We start from the raw sequence: 20,524 nt of genomic DNA on the forward strand, positions 1-20,524 counted from the left end.
AAGTTATCCAATGAAATTGGAGTTTAAAGTCACGTGGTATGAATCTATGAGAAGTTTTCGAATAGCACGAGAAATTAGTTCTAGCCCGTCTTCGAAAGAAGACACATCAAACTTTATTAAAATATAATTTTAATTATATGTTAGGTACTTGTTTAGGATTATTTTTAGAGTCTATTGTATCTTATAGGGCAAAGGTTTCCAGAGGTTTTTCTTTTCAAAAACCTTAAGTTTTATATCTCTGGTTTTCATCCTGGCCAATCAAGTTTCACATCAGTTATACAGCATGTTGTGTTATTTATATGTATACATTTGTATTGTTATATAATGTGTATTAGAGTTGTCGAATGTACTATAATAAACTTCCGGCTCCCTGATATGCTTCTTGGGCTAGTCGGCAAATATATTTGCGTGTTCTTTTGGGAGAATAGAGAAGACCTTGAGAATTCTTGTCTTGCTTCTCGCGATATTACACAATAATTATTTATAACCTTTTTAAACCTTTAATTAGGTGATCATTTTTCCTCTTTCGAAGTATTTAAAGTATGTTAAGTTTAAATTCCTATTTTTCCATGCAGTCTGCACACATAGTTATTCTGTGCCGTGAAATGTTTTATGCTGGTCCTAAATTATATATTTAATAAATTATCATGAATTCTATCATCAAATTTGATAAATATAGCAAATATACTGTGAAAAACCATAAAAATAGTCCTAATTTGAGATTAAAATTATCTCCTTTTTAGTAATATCTAAATATTTTAGTTTTCTTTTCTGAATATGTAAGATGCTTTTAACCATTCTTCTTAAATTCAGTAAAATGTCATTACTTTAAAACGATTTTCATGCTTGTTAAATTTTTAATGCCAGAAAAATGATATTTTTTGAGTGCAAAAAAGATCAACTAATTGAACATGGGAAGTAATTTGATTTTTTTTTTTGTTGTCACAAATTTTAATGTGTCTATTCAAGATGAAATAAGACTGTGTTTGTTCCCATAATTTATTTGAATAAAAAATATTGGAGGAAAAACTTTTAAAAGTGACTGATGTGTAAGATGTATTTACAGTGCAAAAAGGTCAAACTAAATGCACTGTACCGTCAAAGGAAGCGCATTGACCCCGATTTTTTGTTTTGATTTTTATTTAAGCTGTATCTGTAGATTCTAAAAATATACTTGAAAAAAATTCTCATGACTTTTGATGGCAGGATCCTACGTCCTTAAAAGACAAAATTCAGATCGATTATATTCTGTACTAAAGTTCTTTTTTTCCGGGCACGTTTAATCACCATCAGATTTAGTTTCATTTTTTCGACAAGAATTTCGTTGCTTATGTGAAAATTGTATTTTGTAACACTATTAGTAAATTAAAAACTGCCTCGTTATGTTTTTTTTCCTGATGTGGGAAAAGTTTCACATTTCAGAAGATTGAATTTTTATTTCTCTTAGGACCATGAAAAGCTTTTAAATGCTATGTGTTTATGACTTTGACTTTTCAATAAGTTAAAAAAAATTGAGATATTTCATTTTCACAAAAGATTAATCGTGTTTAAAAAAGTCATTAGTTTTCAAAGAAAGCCATCAAACTTTTTTGATTTAATAAATTTTAGGAAAGTGTATAAAGCTTTCTGTTCTTACTCACGTGATCATGAATCAAATGGTCGATCGAGTTACCTATTCCAATAAAAAAAAAGTCGAATTGTGTTTTTAAAATATAATTTATTTATAATATAAAAAGCTTAAAGATTGTGAGATGAAAATGAATTTCAGTCAATTTGTGTATACATGTGCAACTTAGGGTATACCTGTTAAGCCAAATATCGATTAAAGATGAGAATTTTTAAAACAGAAATATAAAACTTATTCCAGCTTCTCCTATACATATGATATACATATTAATGGATTTTTTTTTTGACTTTAAAAAGAAACATCAAGGTGAACTTATTGGATTTATCTTGTTCATTTTCAATAGAGTGTTCCTGTCAAGTTTATCCAGGAAAAATAATCAAAGATAGTGAAGAATCAATAACCAGAAATCACTATTGTTTACTTACACTGGGAAATACCTACAAATAATACATTTAATTTTATGTAAGATTGGGGATTCGAGAATGCTTCCAGTGCGTTGGATGTCGCCGGAGAGTGTCAATCGTTAAAATGGGCATTTTTGCTTCAGTAATTGATAACAAAATATTAATAGTTAAAGAGTTATAGATGAAAGACTTTTGGCCCCTCTGAGCTGTACATTTGATTATTTTATGAAATTAGAAGTCTTTATTGTGCAATGTTTTAAGCTTCCTTAATAACACGATTTTGTCGTAAACATTAGCGCACTTTTATCTCCTGGAAATTATGATAATTTTGTACCACTTCCAGCAATTACAGATGTGCACTTTTAAGGTTTAATCCTCTGCATAGCACGAACTGTGCGTTGCCCATATCGGTTATTTAATAGCTGGAAACATTAAAAAGAAATATCGAGGACATTCTTTATGTAAACTTGACGGTGTGCAGAAACCGAACAGATCAATAAATAATGAAGTGAAATGTAAGCAAAACAATATCTACCATAGAATTTTAGTTATATATACGGTACAAAACACGTATCCCTCCCTATTATTTATATGCAAATTAAATGACATCACATTTATATGTATACAAATGTTTTGTTTCTCTTTTGTTTAATATCGTTAATTAATTTTATTCAAACCCTTGTCGTATCTAGAAAATCTTCTCCACGGTAAAATATCCTCTCGAAGATCTACTGTATAGTATATTCCAGGTAATTTTAGGTAAGCAGATAAAAAATATACCAAGTCTAGTATAACAAAATTCTTGTATATTTCGTTGTTATCAACAATCAAAATTACCACGATGGACGTTTTTAATTCCGAATTATGAATAATTATTCAGAATAAGGGGGATGATTTTCAATGTATGGGGAAATGCTTGTTATGTACATGTATAAACTTTCCCCGGGGAAAAAATTACTAGAGTTTGCAGTAACCTGCTAGCAGCCATTCCGATGAGGAAGCTTAAATATATAGTATACTTTCCAGGCCCGTAGGAAGCAATTTCACTTTGAGGGGGCACAACAGTACATTTTTCAGTTGGGGGGGGGGGACTATCCACTACCAAAATTCCCTGAAAAGCCAAAAAAAAAAAAGGCATCAGACGTTATTATTGAGGGGGTACAAAATAAAGTAGCTATGTTTTCTGTATAGTATTCTATATATCGGCAAAATTATTGAGGAAGGGGGGGGGGCACGGCCGAATAAATTACGAGTAAATTTTGCAAAATTAACTGTATGTTCCATCAGTTTGATATCATTTCTTCTCCGCCTCATATATCCCAAAAATCTCAGAGATAGATTTATATATACACTTCCACATTACATCAACACAAATATATTATTATTTGGTGACCAAAATCTACCACTGGCAGAAAATGTTGCAATCTTTAAATCTGTCCAAAAATATATTGTAGCAACCAAGAGATTTATTTAATCAGTTTTTCCTTAGTATCTATTCACTACTCCTCCTCCCGTGGGTATGTTCTTGTGTATATTCTCTTAAGTGTGTGTAGCAAGCGTCATTTTTATTTATTTTTCTCATTGTTATTTTTCTTCTCAATTCTGAATTAATATCTGTTACTGCTGTAAATCTCCTGTATTTGTTCTTTATTATTTTTCCTATAAATTCAACCATATTCTGTCACTTTTTTCTCTCTCATACATACATATTGTACAAATCCATTAGACTTCTTCTGTATAATTAGAAAGTCATTCATTTGTGTGAATCGATATGATTTCTAACGTAACATGTATGTCATTTTCAAATATTAGTTTTTAAGCAGCTTCAAACCGTGTTATGTAACTATCTAATAAGGGTCTGTCATCTTAATCATAATAATAAGGAAACGGATTAGTATAAGTTTTCAAACTTGTTTCCGAATCCTTTTTGATTTTTTTTTCTGTACTACTTATCTGTATCTGTATTTTCTGCTTGTATTTTTCAAATAAAATATGGTTTAAACTAAATTTAGAGTATGGATTTCCCCTTTAATACATGCGCACTTAATCAGAGTTGAAAATCGTGACCTTGCCATTGTGTCTAGAATCAAAAGATGAATAATAGTTTCAGATGATCAGCTGTTCAATATGTAACGGAGTGTTTCACATTTAAAGAAATATTTTGTAATGTGATTTGTGGGTTAGACTAAGAATGAAGTAGATAAGATAAATGATATTTTTCGTGTTATTTGGCGTATTCTTAAATAAAATAAAAGAGTACAATCAAGTACACAATGTAATCAGCAACACAATGATTCAAATTGATATGCTATATATTGTAATTTTCCTTTGAGCCTTACATGTAGCTTCCGAACCTGTTTCTAAACACTGGCATGCGCGGATCTATAGAGGGGGTCGGTGGGTTCCAGACCCCCCCCCCCCCTCGGAATTTGCAAAGTCATTAAAGTATATACCGAAGCAAATCAAAATGACTTTGGACCCCCCCTTCCGAAAACCTGGACACCACTACCATCACCACGAAATAGGTATATTTTCCGTTTGGGAATTGACTTTACGCTCTTTTTTTTTGGCTTGTCAAGAAATTTTCTGGGTTTGATACGTTTGGGAAAGGTGTTCACGTTTTGTTTGTTTGTGTGTGTGTGTGTTTTTAAAATTTTGCATGTCAAGAAATTTCTGGAATGGAATTTTTTTTTAAACCAGGGTGGACCCCCTCCCCCCCCCCCCCCCCCCCTGGAAAAAAAAATTCCTGGATCCGCACCTGACTGGTCATGCATGGATTTCTAGCACCCGTTTAAAACAATTCGCTTCTTTATAAACATTATGAATTTACGACACTCAGATGGTCGGTCTACAATAATTTGAGATAAGCAAAACTTTTAATCTATCCTATAAGAAAATACAAGAATTATGTCTATTGAATGGAAGGGAGCTACAAAAGAAAAATTGTTTTTGATTTTGCATGCCTAGCTATTTGGTTTCAAGAAAAAAATCTTTGTTCGAGGTGCGAACCCATGCATTTTATTTATTAGATCACTTACTATAGGAAGACGTTAAAGTACATCAGTTCCATGTAGATTTCAAAGAAATTCCTTGCAAAGTACTTTTCCAAGAAAATTATGGCATTAAAAAGCATCGCAGTGAAAAGGAGTTTTCTTGTATATCGGTCAGTCTATTATGGTTCTTATCTGTTCATCTACAGCGGCAGGGGAGGGGGTGGGGAGAGGGGGAAGGAAATAAATTTTTCCAGTGTTATATATTCACCATTAATCCATTCATCAATCCTGATACAGCACAAGGGACGCAACTGTTACATACTTCTTGAATGTTACTACTACAGGTATACATTTAAGGAATGTTTACATCGATGGCCAGTGATACTCTAACTCTGAATATTTACGCTGTCAAACTTTTCATTACATACGGAATTTTCTGAATCTCACCACTAAGTTCTACTTCATAATGCTATATTGCTACCTTCCTCGTTTTCTCATCTTAATCTCACTTTGTCATCAATTTTAAATTTGATTTAATGTATTTGAACTGGAGATGTTCATGTATGTTAAGACAATGTGAAAAGCAGAACTTTTTTTCTATGATCGTCTATCTCCATGATGTATTTTTTTTTTTTTTAGAAAATCAGTGCCAAAAATCTCTCAGACGATGTGAAAGTTTACACATCCCATCGAAAATGCTTTTAAATAGTTTATTTTCTCTTCTTAAATTGTAAAAAGATAACGGCCATTTGTTGAAATGTTTATCTTGTGTGCGATTTTTTTTTTCAAAGTCTTTATACTCAAAATCTTTACTCCCCGAAAGTCTTATTCCATCAAACTTGATTAACAATCAACCTGTCATGAACACTGAAATTGAACAATGATGAAAGACTTAAATGCTATCATGCTCATGTTCCAGAAGATAATTTTTAAAACAGTAGTGCTTTAACATCAAAAAATCCATCTCATTCCGTTTTACATAGGCCTTTTTTGGTTTTTGAAGAACATTAAATGTACAAAGATAAGGTATTTTTATTCATACATGTATACTGTTTTCAGGTCTTTCAGACCATTAAAAACTATGAAAGTACTTTTTTTTTTAATTCTTAAAGCTCTATTCAATTCACCTTTCAATTACATTACTTACAGAGAATATTTATAATAGCTGAATAGCGATGGGAAATAAATTTAATCAGGAAAAAAACCACATATTAATTGAACCCCTCCCAGCACCAGAACACTGTAACGTCGTAAAGTGAATATTGATCGGGGGTCAATTTCTACATAAAAAAATGACAGCTGGTTATACTACGACAAGTAGGGTTGTTTTTTAACTGTAGAAAATCCTTCCAGGTCGGTAATTCTACGACTCCACTCACGTTGAAAAAATGACCCCCACAGAAATGTGATTCCCTACTTTATCAATATATTGTGTAATATTATACTTTCATGTAAATTAGTTGAATCTGATTCGTCGAGAAACATTTGTTAAAAAACACTATTACCAGCTGAATGATGAAGCCAAGCCCTCCAGCGTAGCAACAGTCAACATTGCTTGACGAAAGGTAATATTCCAAAAAATAGTGACTGCGCAGAATTTATGCGCGCACGGTTCACTGTTACAGTGCTCCCCCGTTATAATTCCCCCCGTTATAATGCCACCCCCGCCTACCGCCAAAAAAAAGTCAAGTCCCGATTTCCTCGCTATATAAAACCCCGTTTTACCGCCATCCCCCGCCTATCGCCATCCGCCAACGTATTTCAGGTACAAATCTGTCCAGTACCGTTATAATCACCCCCGATAATTACCGCCAATTATATCTTCGGGGAGAGAATTTCAGTGAACAGTCTTTAGCAATTATCCGCCATTAGTCTTCCAGGTATCAAAGTTTGGAGTAGATAATAAGTTACATACATAATTATTTGAGTTCAAATCTTTACTCTTCTTTTTGAAGTCTGAATATGGCTGACTCGCCGAAATCAAGGCGCGTTATCTTGGAATTGAAACAAAAACTGGAAATCATTAAATATCACGAAAAAAATCCAAAGCGTTCGCAGCAAGAAATTTCAAATTATTTTACGGAACTATGGAAAATTGATGTGAAAAGACGGACTGTAGGTGATATTCTTCAAACATCGGGAAAAAGAGCTAGGGAAGCTGACGATGTTTCGTCTACCCCAAGAAAACGGCATCGTTCGGCCCATCACGAAAACATGGAGGATGCTCTGTACATGTGGTTTTCGAATGCAAGGGCTAAAAATATTCCAGTGACTGACGACATCTTAAAATTAAAAGCAAAAAAATTTGGTGATGATCTTGGTGTTCACGATTTCAAATATTCAAATGGGTGGCTTAATAGGTTTAAAACAGACATGGAATTATCTGGTGAAAGTGCAGGAATTCATCCAGATCTCATTTTTGACGGACGAGTGAAAGCTAGAGAAGCAATGTCCAACTATGATTTAAAAAACATCTTTAACATTGACGAAACTGGCCTTTTTTATAGAATCTTACCAGACAGGTCCTTGACAACAGCGGATGCTACTAAGGGTGTTAAAAAATACAAGGACAGAATTACTATAGCACTTGTATGTAACGCGGACGGTAGTGAAAAAATGAAGCCCTTTGTAACTGGAAAATGTTTAAAGCCAAGGTGCTTTAAAAACTTTAATCATGAACTCTATGTTGAATATACCGCTAATAAAAAAGCGTGGATGACCTCATTAATTTTCAGAGTTCTTTCTGAAATTTGACAGAAAAATGCGTGTGCAAAATAGAAACGTTTTACTTATAATGGACAATGCCCCGAGTCATGCTATTCCAAAATTGACAAACGTAAAAATTCACTTTCTCCCTCCTACCACCACGAGTCATTTACAACCATTAGACGCTGGAATTATTCAGGCATTTAAAGCACATTATCGAAAACTACAATTGCACTATTTAGTGGATTGTTTTGACAAAAATAATGTACCGAAAGTATTATTAAGTGAAGGTATTCGCTTTATTAAACAAGCATGGGAAAGTGTAACGCCCGACACGATTAGAAATTGTTGGATCCACAGCGGGTTAGTCACGGATGAAAATCGATCTATAAATAGCACACTGTCGATGATTATGACCTTACGGTGTCTTTGTCACAAGTTCAAGACTCGCTAGATTTGCATCCAGACATGAGGTTGACCGTCCGAGAATTTTTGAATTTGGACAAAAATGCCGAGTTCTCTCAATCACTTACTGATGATGAAATATCGTCAACCGTGGAGAACTCAAACGATAATACAGACCAGGTAGAGGACGATAGTGAAGAAGAATCTCCGCGTGTTCCTACATACGCAGAGGCCAGACAGGGACTTGAATGTTTGTTACGGCATTTAGAATCAAAAGAATCAACAACTGAATCTGAAATAAACTTTTTACTGCGATTAGCTATTAAAATAAAACCATCAAAACAATCAACAATTGATATGTTTTTCAAAAAACAGTGATTTTCTGACAAGCATACGTAAGCTTTTATATTTGTTTATTTGATATAAAGGCATTAAAATCTTGAAATACATATAGCACATTGATAATAAATTTGTTTTCATTTATTTGTGCACGTCACTTCTCTCCCCCCGATATAACGCCACCCCCGTTATAATGCCAAAATGACCAACGTACAAATGTTGGCGTTATAACGGGGGATCACTGTATATGTATTTGTATAAAACATTCAGTATAATATGATAAATATTGCATTTTCACCCCTCGAAAACCATTGTCAACCTCGGCTGCGCCTCGGTTGACAATGGTTTTCTTGGGGTGAAAATTTTCAATATTACACTCAACTACGTGCAATATTTATATTTAAAAAAAACCCCTTTAGAATGAGATGTGATACGCGTTGTTACCAGGGTTGAGGAGGTTCGGTCTAGAGATAACTGCGTCTTTTTTTCTTACTTTGAGATTACCTTTAGTTTCATTTCATGACTTAGAATGCTTACTGTATTTCAAATGTTTTGAGATTTACAAACTTCATAATGTTGAATAGCTAGAGGAGGCCGCCTATGCGCGACAGAGGCAACTTTGCAACACTTTTTAAGTCCACAATTTGCAGGGTCTCCTTTTTGATTGAATCTCTCTACTGCTTAATTGAATGATTTTTTAAAAAATTAATTTTCCCTGAAGCATGGCTAGGGCCTGTAATAAGGTGAACATTCACTCAAATTACACTGATGGCTCACCGGTAAATCATTCGTAAACGTTAAGTGGAAATCTATGGTTAGTAGAGTAGAACATGCAACAAATAAAGGTCACATGTAGTTTGTTAACAGTACGCATTTGATTAAAAAACCTAACGAACAATTACATGCAATGAGAAAATATGACATTCCGGGTAATGCGTAGAACAACCAGGGAGTCGTGATGCAAGTGCAATTTGGCGAACCATCAACGCAACGACACGATGTCTAAACAGAACAAAAATTATAAAAATATAGAATTTAAGTAAACTGAATGCATACAAGGGAAAGAGATAGTGGATGTCAAACCCTAATTACATACTTGGTCAAACAAAGAATATTTCATAGACCTCCTCTCTGCATGTGGATAATTTAGGACTTCAGTCGCAAATCAACTTTTCTTAACTATCCAAAAGGGATTTCAAGCTGACTTATCAAGTTCCTTGTAAGTTAGAAAGCATATGAATATTGTTCTTCAAGAATATGAAATTAAACGCGCAAATAACGCAATGATGAAACTGAGAACTGTGAAGCTATATTTTCTGTTGTTTGAAGTTATCGCCCTTATAACTATATAAATTACATTCATTTTTTGCAAAAATAAACAATTCTGCTAAATCCAATTTAAAGTAAAATGATCAAAAATAAACATTTTATAATTTATTTTAAAATAACGATAAGAATTTTCACCATGTTTTAGAATAAGTATTTCCATTATTTTTTTATTGTAAATATACTATGAAACATCTATGTATTATTCATATATAGTTTATTTCCCAAGACAAAATATCTAGACGGACAACAAATAAAAAAAAATAAAGAGAGGTGTGTCAGGAGAGTGGGAAAGAGTGGGGAGAGGATAGGAAAAAGAGTGGTGGGGTTGATAGTGTGGGGTGAGAGAAATGAGGAGGAGTGCGGGGATATCTCAACTCCTCCCCACTCTGTCTCTCCTCCAACACTTCGCTCTCTTCTACTCGAAAGAGTTTGAGAGAGTGAGTGAGAGAGAGGAGAGTGACAGAGAGAGGAGAGAGGGAGTGAAAGGGGGAGAAAGAGAAGTGAGAGAGAGGGGGAGAGGGAGGAGGAGAGAGGGAGAGGGGAGTGAAAGGGGAAGAGATAGAGGGGGCGAGTGAGTGGAGGGGAGAGGGAGGCGAGAGAGGGGAGGGGGAGGGAGAGAGAGAGGGGAGTGAAAGGGGGAGAGAGAAGGGGGGAGGGAGAGAGAGGGGAGTGAAAGGGGGGGAGAGGGGAGTGGGAGAGAGAGGGATGAGAGGGGGAGGGAGAGAGAAGTAAGAGAGAGAGGGGAGTGAGAGAGAGAGAGGATTAGGGGAGAGAGTATGGAGAGTGAGAGAGGATTGGGAGAGAGAGAGGGAGGGGATTGGGAGAGAGAGGGCAGAGAGAGGGGAGTGGGGAGAGAGGGGGAGTGGAAGAGAGAGGGGAGAGAGAGTGGAATGAGTGAGAGGGGTGGAGAGAGAGGTGGGAGTTGGGGAGTTCGAAGAGCGAGATATAGTGGAGGAAAAGAGACAACATTAGTTTATGTCCTTAAATATGCAGGGCAAAATTAGGGCTGGGTCATTAAAAAAATCTTCTCAAGAAACACTGGGCTAGAAAAGCTGAAACTTATGTGGAAGCTTTCTGAGGTAGAGAAGATTCTAAATTGTTCATATCAAGGCCCCCCAGGGAGAGAATTTTTTTTTCACTATATGATTATTTGAGTGCCACTCTTACTTTCACATTTTACAAATTTGATAGATGGCTCAATGTTTAAAGCTTGATGTCCAGGGGTCTATAGGTTTATTTGAAATAGCACTAATTTTGATTGCTTTAGAATCTCCCCTCGTGTCTTGGTGGGGGATGCAGGGACCATAAAATTCTGATCGAAATTTGTACGATGTCTGTCGTTGTCGTCGTTGGCGTTGTAAACTTTACATATCTTCATCTCAAGACGGCTTGGCTAAGATCAGGTGCCCATGTTGGTTGCAGATTAACGAAGAAATGAAGTCAAATGAAATGCATTACAAGTATGTTCTATGTAACACTACATCCTTCTGGCAGATTGTCTGAAATTTCTGTCCATTTCTGTCAAGCGGTTAAAAAGATTTCACTCTTACTACAGCAGAGACCCAAGTGGGCTACGGACTATACATATTCAGGCATAACATTTATCTTTATCATATTCAACTTAACAAAAAAGTATAATTCAAATACAAACTCTTCACAAAATATTGTCTGAGCAGAAAAAAAATCACATAATTCATTTCCATTTGAATGTTACCATAAATAAAGGACGTGGGTAAATTTGTTAATCTTTGAGAGTTTTTCTACTCTTAATATTTGGACATTTGAAATAAAAATACATTAAAGTACTTTCAATTTTTCTAAAGATACTGTATATGGGGATGAAAATTTAAAACTTATTTGGTAATACTCAGAGAAAAACTGTGTCAGATATTTTTTGATTGACTATTTTGAGACCTTGGGCTACGGACTATACATATATTATTTTCATTTAATGAGAGACCATAGCAAATAGTTGCTTTTTTCAGTAAATTTTTGTTAAAATTATCACCTTGGAGTTCACACGGGTTTAATAAATCCTTTCATTTGGATATTAAATCAATTTATACAAAATCCTATGAAATTTAACAAAATAAAATAAAAACTTTATACAAATTCACAATAAGAGTAAAATATAAATAGTCAGAACAAAATAATACATGTCAGAATTACATGTATTGGTGTTTTGATAATAAAATATTGTTTAAAACCATCTAAAGACCAAGAATGAGCTTTAGTTTAGCATCTAAGAAGGATGAATGTCATGTGAAAACGGGGGCTACGAACTATCCCGTTAAACATCTCTATTGTGGACAATCAACTTAAAGAAAATACAATTGTTTAATTAAATTTTGGGCAATTTTTTTTATTAATTGGTTTTCTATAACAGTTCACACCACTTAGTTTGAGTATTTATAATACCATACTTAAAAATCAATTGTCTAATGTACTATGTACTTTCAATGCCAAATGAAATTCCAGTTCAACTAATTAAAGCATAATTGGTGTTCAAACCATAATGAATAAAAGCAAGAGGAGCTGAAACTAAATCAAGGCATGATTTGTGTGTGTATGTGGGGGGAGGGGGAGTTACGGACTATATTGCTTCATTTTTTTTTCAATTTAATGTAATGCATATACCTCAAGATGGTCATTCAAAAGGTGTTTCAGTATATAATTTATCATAATCATATGGTGGAATTCACAAAAAAAAGTTATGAGCAATGTTCAAGTTTTTGCGGACAAACAGACAAACAAACAGACAGACGGACGGACAGGGCAAAAACTATATACTCCAGAATCTTCGATACAGGGGCATAAAAATTTACTTAATGAAAAAGTGAAAAGTTGAACACTATGCCGGGGATAAATCATTTCTTTTTTGTGAAAATAATTATGTAAAATATCACTGGACCATGAAAAGTGCTGCTAGAATCCTACTCTCCCAACCAAAAAAAAAATACATGTATTCCAAAGTTTCGCATGAAATCTTACAAAAATTTTTACATATTGTACATACGATCAAGGAATTGTCATCAATTCATGTAAACCATGTGATTCTAGCAGCACTTTCCATGTACTGTAGAATACAAGCTTTCGATACAAATAAAGTTATGTTTCAAAGTATGCGGCGTAGTGTTGAACTTTGCATCTTTATTGTTAGAACGACAGAGGAAAGGCTGATCGGGATTTCAAAGCACTGCCTGTGCTCATTATAAGAAAACATAATAAGAATAAATCAGCGTACCTGATTCCCTTATGAATCACACATAAGATTCACAGTATAAGCTTTAAAACTCCCATTTCATATACATGTATTTGTTTACATGAATTCTCGTCACGTTTAATTTTCACCCGGCAAATATTAGATCAATGGTTACAACGTCATGGAGTTTGGTATTTAACCCCCATGCATATGATGAATACTTAGCTACTTATACCACCAAAAACGACAAGATTTAGTTTATATTATGTTTTTAAATGATTTTATTCATTTCTTGGTCCTGAAGTTAAACTTTATATATAGATATTAAGAAAATATTATCTGTAAGCTTCATTTCATACAGCTTACTATGACGTCATATTGTATTGGCCAGTATGATATCTGTGTGTAGCCTTAACATGCCCGCGAGGCACCCTCGCTAAAACATAACCATGCACTTAGCTTGGTTGCTTAGTACCCAGGAGCAGAGAAGAGGATTTCAAAAGATATATAATGCATTTTCACTATATATTCAACAGAACCCCACCCCTGACCCCGGGACTAATAATTTCATAATTATATAACGGTCACCCTTGCTCATCATAACTTTGCAAATAGTTTGTCTGTTAGATTTCCAGAAACAGAAAAAAGATATTTATATTTTTTTAAAATATATTTTCACTATCTGGTCTTTAGATTCCTGCTCTAACACAACAAACGCTATCCCAGGGGCCTGAAATTCAAAATTTTGGAAGAGGCACCTTTGATCATAATAATTATATATTTCGTTTGTTTGAATAATACCAAAAAGCAGAGAAGAAGCTTCTCAAAGATATAACCCATATTCACTATATCATCAAAAGATCCCCTCCTTAACCCCTGACCCTGACGCAATAAATTTCACAATCACAATAAAATCCTTGCTCATCATTACCATGCACATAGTTTATCTTCTAGGGGGAGAGGAGAATATTTAAAAAAGATATTCTTATCACTATAATAAAGCCCACCCTTACTTCAGAACCCCTGACCCAGGGGCCATAAATTTCACAATTTTTGTAGATAGCGGATTTCATGCACACTAAAATCATAGCAACAGTTCAATTGCTTGATATCCAGGAGTAAAGAAGATTTTTTATAGGATTGCATTAAATTTGATGGGTTTACCCCTCAGGCCCCCAGAAGGTGCAGGGACCATACAATTCACAATTTTTGTTCCCATTCACTCTGATGCTATATCCCAAACAGACCCGTAGGAAGCAATTTCACTTTAAGGGGGCACAACCATACATTTTCAGTTAAGGGAGGCACTATCAACTTCAAAAATTCTTTGAGAAGTTAAAAAAATAGAAAAGAAAAAAAGGGGTCATCAGACGTTATTATTAAGGGGGCACAAGCATATAGTAGCTATGTTTTCTATAGTATTTTATATATCGGCAAAATTATTGGGAGGGGGGGCCACGTCCCTGCCCCCCCCCCCCCCCGGTTCCTACGGCCATGCCAAAATTGATTGAAATAATTTCAGCGATTCCAGCAAGGGCAATTAACTAGCGTCTACGCTCTACCATTTGTTAGTGAAACGGTCGCTAGGCCTATTCTTCTTGGCCTAAGTATGAATATTGATGTTTTTAAAATTTTGAATAATTATCTTTTTGGATGGTGTAACAAAAGTTTTGAGGTAACTCTTGGTGTAAATTTTGAATTCTAAAGTAATGTTTCGTTGCGTACTTAATACAGATGTATAACAAAAAGCAAAACTCACGAAATGAGATGTCAACATCAAACAAAATGCATAAATTGCCTTAGAATGGGAATAACTATCCTCGTTCGTAAGTTGCAACTGTTAATGTCAACCGTTTTACCGACTCCAATGACGTGTCGTAGGTAAAACTCAGTTTACATCCGTTCAAGCAGAACTAAGGGTCCCCCCCCCCAAAAAAAAAAACAAAAAAAAAAAACAAAAAAAAAAACAAACAATTTACTGGGTAGCAGTAAATATAAAATTTACAATTATCTAATAAAATTTTGTATTTACTTCTACCGGGTGAATTCAATTAACGATATGACATATTATATAAAACACATGATCAGCTCACTTAAAATAATAAAATAATTTTCATTCTGTCTTTTTTTTTTTTAATTTTCATTAATATTCTTATCCAGTCAGTAAAGATATTGCGTTTGACTGCGCAAATACATGTACGTGTATTACAAATAGAAGTAGCTTAAGTGTAATTTTTTTATTCTATGTTACTTACATGCAAATCAAAACTAGATTTCACTTATACATTCATGCAAAAGAAGTCTTATTAAAATGTGTTTATAATAAGATTATAGGGAAAAAATTAAAATGAAAGGAATATTCAATTTTCAGGTGGGACTGGGAGGGGGGGGGATGCCGAGGTCAAACTGCTGACATATTTCATTAATATTTTGGACAGTTTTAATGTAAAAAGAATCAAAGTGCGCAATTCGCCTCCCGTAACGTTCCCGATACACATGAAACGTAGAATTATATTTGATCAGTGTATGTAATTATGACCGTCTCGCAGTTCGTACAATATGGAGTTATGCTGGAATACTTTTAGACAATCTTTCCTCTTATCTTAATTCAAAATGACAATCTGCGTTACTAACACCTAGAAAACACAGTATTTCGACGAAATAAACAATGAATACATGTAGAAGACGATGTCGTACCAATATCGAAATCAAGTATATATTGGAACAGTGTTTCTAATTCATAAAGACTTTCTTGAATACATAAAAAATGGAGAAAATGAAAGTGTTTAAGGGATGACAAATCTCACCGGAAACGGAAATAACACCAGTGGGGACAGAGTTAAAGATTGCATCAATCATGACGATTTAATTTTAATCATATCAGCTGTGATTTTGATCTTTGGAGTTGTTGGAAATATTGTTACATTTTTCAAAATAGTGCTTAATAAGAGTTTGCGTAGGCCAGTTCCGATTTCAATAGCATGCCTCGCTGTTGCAGATTTTTGGAGTTTAAGTTTGCAGTTTATTCGGATACCCCTAGCACAGTGTGACAACTTTCCTAACCTAAGCGTGAAACAGAATCTTCTAAATTGTACTCTAGCTGTTACCAATTCTTCAGCCATGCATATCATTTTGATGGCTGCCATTCGTTACGGTCTAATAGTTCATCCATTGCAGATGAGATGCCGTCTTACCTCTAGAAAAGTAATCGTATGTTCTTGTATTTCTTGGGTCATCAGCCTCGTTTTGGGATTCATCTACGGAATTTACAACCGGAAGTACTACAGTCAGGAAGTAAAAGAGAAAACAGACGCTTTTGTTCAACTGTCAATAGCCCTGTATTTTCTGTTAGTTCCAATAACGTTTTTCTTGATTTTCTACATCATGGAATTGCGGGCGATGAAAAGGTCACTACAACTACGAAGAACATTAAAATCTATCAAGTATATTTCAAGGATGATAACTGTGATTTTAATCCTCTATGTCGTGTTTATCTCCCCTTATGTGATAGCTGACATATTTCGTGTCTTGTATTACAATCGTATATTAGGTGTCATAGAAAACAATGAAATTTATGACAATGTCATACTTAGAATTTATTCTGTAGCACAGATAATAATTCTCTTGAATTACGCGGTTAATCCTTTTATTTATTTCCTATACCGTAGACTGCTCTTCCAGGTGAAATCACTGTCCACTAGAAGCAAAAAAATCAGGCGTCGTCAAAGATAAAAGTTATAGTAGTACATCTGTCTGAATATAGTCTCCACTTTCACAGGAAGTACCAAGACTGAACTGAACCATTTCCGTTTTTTTTTTTTTTTTTTTTTTTTTTTTATTAAGGTTCAATAATACTTTGATAAGAGAGATTACAACATGAATGCCTATAATCCCTTTATAAATTCGAATGTCTTTTTTGTCCAATTTTGCCTGATTGTGGTAAATCAGAAGATTTTAAGAAACATTTCATATGAGTGAGCAAAGGTTTTTTTTTTTTTTAACTTTAATTAAGACTGTATTTGTTGTTGAATCCTTCAATTACATAATGTACAGGTTTCTTCATGTAATAAACATTTTTTTTGTCACTTAGTGTAAATCAATAGGCAATTTCTTTTAATCCTTAATGTAATAATTTAAGGCATAATTATGTAACATGAGTGAAGCGTGGAAGTCTAAGGTTCCGTATTATGTCTGTACATCTTCCTTCTAAAATACTCACTTCAGATTAACTTCGGCATGAACTTTTCATTAATTTGTACTTTCTTTCTCTCGGCATTTTCAAATTACCAGTGAAGATAAGTGATAAACAACTCCTTGGAAGTGCGAAACATGTAAACTTTAACAATATTGAAGACTGTCTATACCTTATCTTAAATGATAATATTCCAAGCTTTCCTAATAATAACAACACACTGATAATGTTAAGCATCTTTGATAGCCAATCTTAATTGTGCATTGGTAGTCAAAATAATGCTAAAAGTACATGACCTTGTAAGTGAACTGCATGGGTAAAAAATAAGGCCAGCGATTAGTTGCTGCCCAGAGTAACCAATAAGCACAATGGCATTAAAAACTGTACTAGAGAGGAATTATTTTTCTATGTCAATATTGAAACGTTATTTTCAATATACTGTATTCAGTACATCAAAACTAAAAAAGTTCCTTGTAGCGAAAATAAATCTTCAAAGAACGACATAACAAATCTTTCAAAAAAATACCCCCCCCCCCCCCCCCCGAAAAAAAGAATGAAGAAAAAAAGAATCGATGATGCTAGAAATTGGTTTATTGTGTCATTACACTCTAAATTTCTCTCTATGTGGTACATTAATATTCTTGTGCAACCCCTTTTTATTACAGTTTTAATTTTCGTGCAAATTAATTATATCTATTTCTTTTCCTTTTTTCTCTGAAAAAAAGTTCACATGCATACACAACATGATTTCATTTACAAGGTAGCTTTCTGGTTCAAATTTACAACCAAAAAATATACCACATGATGATCACTGGACGTGAAATTGTATCGTTCATATTTAACAGAAATTTCCCCAACGGCAGGTTCTCATTAATTTTACAAACTGCATGTCCGTGAAACAATACTGGTCACGAGCTACTTTGAGATTTTTTGCAACCGCGCTAGTAAAAACAACACTGTGGATAAATACATGTATCGTAAATGCACATGGCAGCATACACTACTCTTGATTGTTTCAGCTTCAGGCTACAAGATAGAATCGTGCTGCTGATTTCTATAACAAAATCTTTGTGTTCAATTTGGATACTTTCGACACTTGTTTGCTTCTTCATTAACATATTTAGAAGAATTCTGCTCAGCAATAAAAATCGAGGAACATAATACGTACCTCCCGAATCATTTTTTCGACAGCTGTCAAAAATGTTTAAGAGGTTTGACAAGATCTCTGCAGTGAGTTTGGGCGATGACTATACCATTCGGAATACTTGCGCCGTGTTCTGACATCATAAAAATAAACGTATTAATTAAAACAGTCGTTAAGGAGGAGTCATATAATTGGTGCACCGAGGATCTATGAGATTTTTATTGCAATTATACGTGCATCACATACCGAGAATTATGATGTTTATGACGGTTTTTTGGAACTAAGGAGACTGTCAAATTTCGGATCATGCAAGCTTTGGGCAATCATTGTGTGATATAATATGACAACATGGTGTGAAAATATTGTTTTATTGCCATTTAAACTGCTAATTTTGGAATAACTTAATCGACTTTTTTCAGGCAAACTGGTATTGATCCTTGAATACATTTTGTAAATATTCTTTGAAAGTTTGGTACCCTAATACTTATTCAAGTTTGTGAATTGTTGTAACGAACGACAACGTTGTAAGTTGGAAATATATATGTGCACAAAAATCCAATATTTAGTAGAATATTTCGTCCTAACGTGGGATAAAAGTTAAACTCTAACTTATGGGATATAAGAAAATGCGCAATGTTCTGGAGCGTAAAATAAAATTATTGAAAACCTTAAATCAATGAGTAGGTCTTTGTGGAAAACATGCAAATAGGGGATAATGTGACGTCATTTCCAGATGAGCATAGGATTAAAAGCAGTCTTCTTTGCACTAATGGAGAAATCGCCGTATTGGTGATTACATCTATAATCTTAATTTTTGGATTCATTGGAAATCTCGTTACAGCCTCAAAAGTGATCATCGAGAAAAAATTACACAGACCAGTACCCGTATGTATCTCCTGTCTCGCCATTGCTGACCTTTTGACCTTGTGTTTTCAGTACATCCGGGTACCTCTTTCACATTGTCGCGTTGACATAAGCATCTCAACTCGAGAGACGTTAATGACAATAACGGCTGTAGTGGTTCATTCCTCCGCCATGCATATAATTCTGTTGGCATTGGTCCGATATGGACTGATAGTTCATCCTTTCACTATGAAATATTGCCTAACTTCCGGTAAAGTTGTGATCGCCTCGTTGTTATCGTGGCTGCTAAGTTTGGTAATTGGACTTGTATATGGCTGGTACAATCGACAGTATTATAAAGGACACGTGGACGAGAATACGGACTCCATAGTTCAGCTAGCGATTGCTTTGTATATCTTGATTGTCCCAATCTGTTTCTTTGTGAGTTTATACGTTGCTGAGATGAATGTGATGAGAAAATCTCTTCTTCCGGAAAAATCGTTTTACATAAAGAAGATTTCAAAGATGATAAGTTTGATCATGGTGTCGTACATTGCCTTCTTGGCACCGTATGTTATAGCTGATTCGCTTCGGCTTCTTTACATGAAAAAGATCTTATCTATGGACAAAGGGAGGTTCGAGACAATGAAAAATGTGATGTTCAATCTGGCCAGAGTTTTTATTCTGTTAAATTACTCGATAAACCCGTTCGTTTATTTTCTCTTCATTCGCTGATAAACTGTTGAATTGTGTTTACAATATGGTAATGCATCAAGATAGTGAGAAAATATAAGTTTGATTAGCGCTTTATTGCGCAAAAATATACGTCAGTTATGTGCAGTTGCTGGCTATTAGCTGAGTAGACGAATTATGTGTAGTCATGTAGATATATAAAAATGTTAATATTTTCCCAATGTAGTTTTGTTGTTTTACAGTTGTTCATGTATCAGGTCCATAAATTTATAAAACAGTTTTATTTATGTAATGTATTATCTTTTAAGGTTCATTTCATTCATAATATGAAAAGATTTACAAATATGTTTTCAGTAAATTTTAGAACACGGAAAAAGAAAATAACAGTGAGACGGACGACTTCGGAATGGACCTTTTTCCGAACTTGAGCACCCTTTTCCTTTAAAGTTATCATCTTAGGATTTTTTAAATGGTGGGGTATTTATAATTAAATTGATTTATGAAATAAAAAATCCAACATTTTCTGCTAGTTTTTGAGATATTAAGAGGCAAAGATAAAAATCCCATGGGGAAACATGCATTTAAAATTACCCCATGAAAAACCCCACAAAAACCCCATGGGGTTTAAATTTATTTATGAAATAAAA

At 34.1% G+C, this 20,524-nt stretch overlaps 3 protein-coding genes across 3 annotated transcripts; all 3 read left to right on the forward strand.

Moving 5' to 3' along the window:
- The first annotated feature begins 6,986 nt into the window (after positions 1-6,986).
- LOC133203960 (tigger transposable element-derived protein 4-like) lies at positions 6,987-8,513 on the forward strand. The gene is made up of 2 exons (XM_061339755.1): positions 6,987-7,613; positions 8,127-8,513. Exons 1-2 carry the CDS (start codon positions 6,987-6,989, stop codon positions 8,511-8,513), a joined length of 1,014 nt encoding a protein of 337 aa, XP_061195739.1.
- Positions 8,514-15,653: 7,140 nt separating this feature from the next.
- Positions 15,654-17,060, forward strand: LOC133204011 (histamine H2 receptor-like). The gene has a single exon (XM_061339798.1). The coding sequence runs from the start codon at positions 15,799-15,801 to the stop codon at positions 16,735-16,737; it is 939 nt and encodes a 312-aa protein (XP_061195782.1). The 5' UTR covers positions 15,654-15,798; the 3' UTR covers positions 16,738-17,060.
- Positions 17,061-19,040: 1,980 nt separating this feature from the next.
- Positions 19,041-19,919, forward strand: LOC133203961 (C-C chemokine receptor type 5-like). The gene has a single exon (XM_061339756.1). The coding sequence runs from the start codon at positions 19,041-19,043 to the stop codon at positions 19,917-19,919; it is 879 nt and encodes a 292-aa protein (XP_061195740.1).
- Positions 19,920-20,524: the final 605 nt, after the last annotated feature.

The sequence above is a fragment of the Saccostrea echinata genome, unplaced genomic scaffold (genome assembly GCF_033153115.1).
Source record: "Saccostrea echinata isolate AGI-Se365-2 ecotype Australia unplaced genomic scaffold, CSIRO_AGI_Sech_v1 ptg000052l, whole genome shotgun sequence".
Taxonomy (NCBI): domain Eukaryota; kingdom Metazoa; phylum Mollusca; class Bivalvia; order Ostreida; family Ostreidae; genus Saccostrea; species Saccostrea echinata.

What these genes read in the sequence shown, in the direction of transcription:
- LOC133203960 (XM_061339755.1), top strand. Translation starts at nt 6,987, where the DNA reads ATGGCTGACTCGCCGAAATCAAGGCGCGTTATCTTGGAATTGAAACAA. An exon ending in ACAGAATTACTATAGCACTT is followed by an intron (nt 7,614 to 8,126) that starts GTATGTAACGCG and finishes ATCTATAAATAG; the next exon opens with CACACTGTCGATGATTATGA.
- LOC133204011 (XM_061339798.1), top strand. Translation starts at nt 15,799, where the DNA reads ATGACAAATCTCACCGGAAACGGAAATAACACCAGTGGGGACAGAGTT.
- LOC133203961 (XM_061339756.1), top strand. Translation starts at nt 19,041, where the DNA reads ATGCAAATAGGGGATAATGTGACGTCATTTCCAGATGAGCATAGGATT.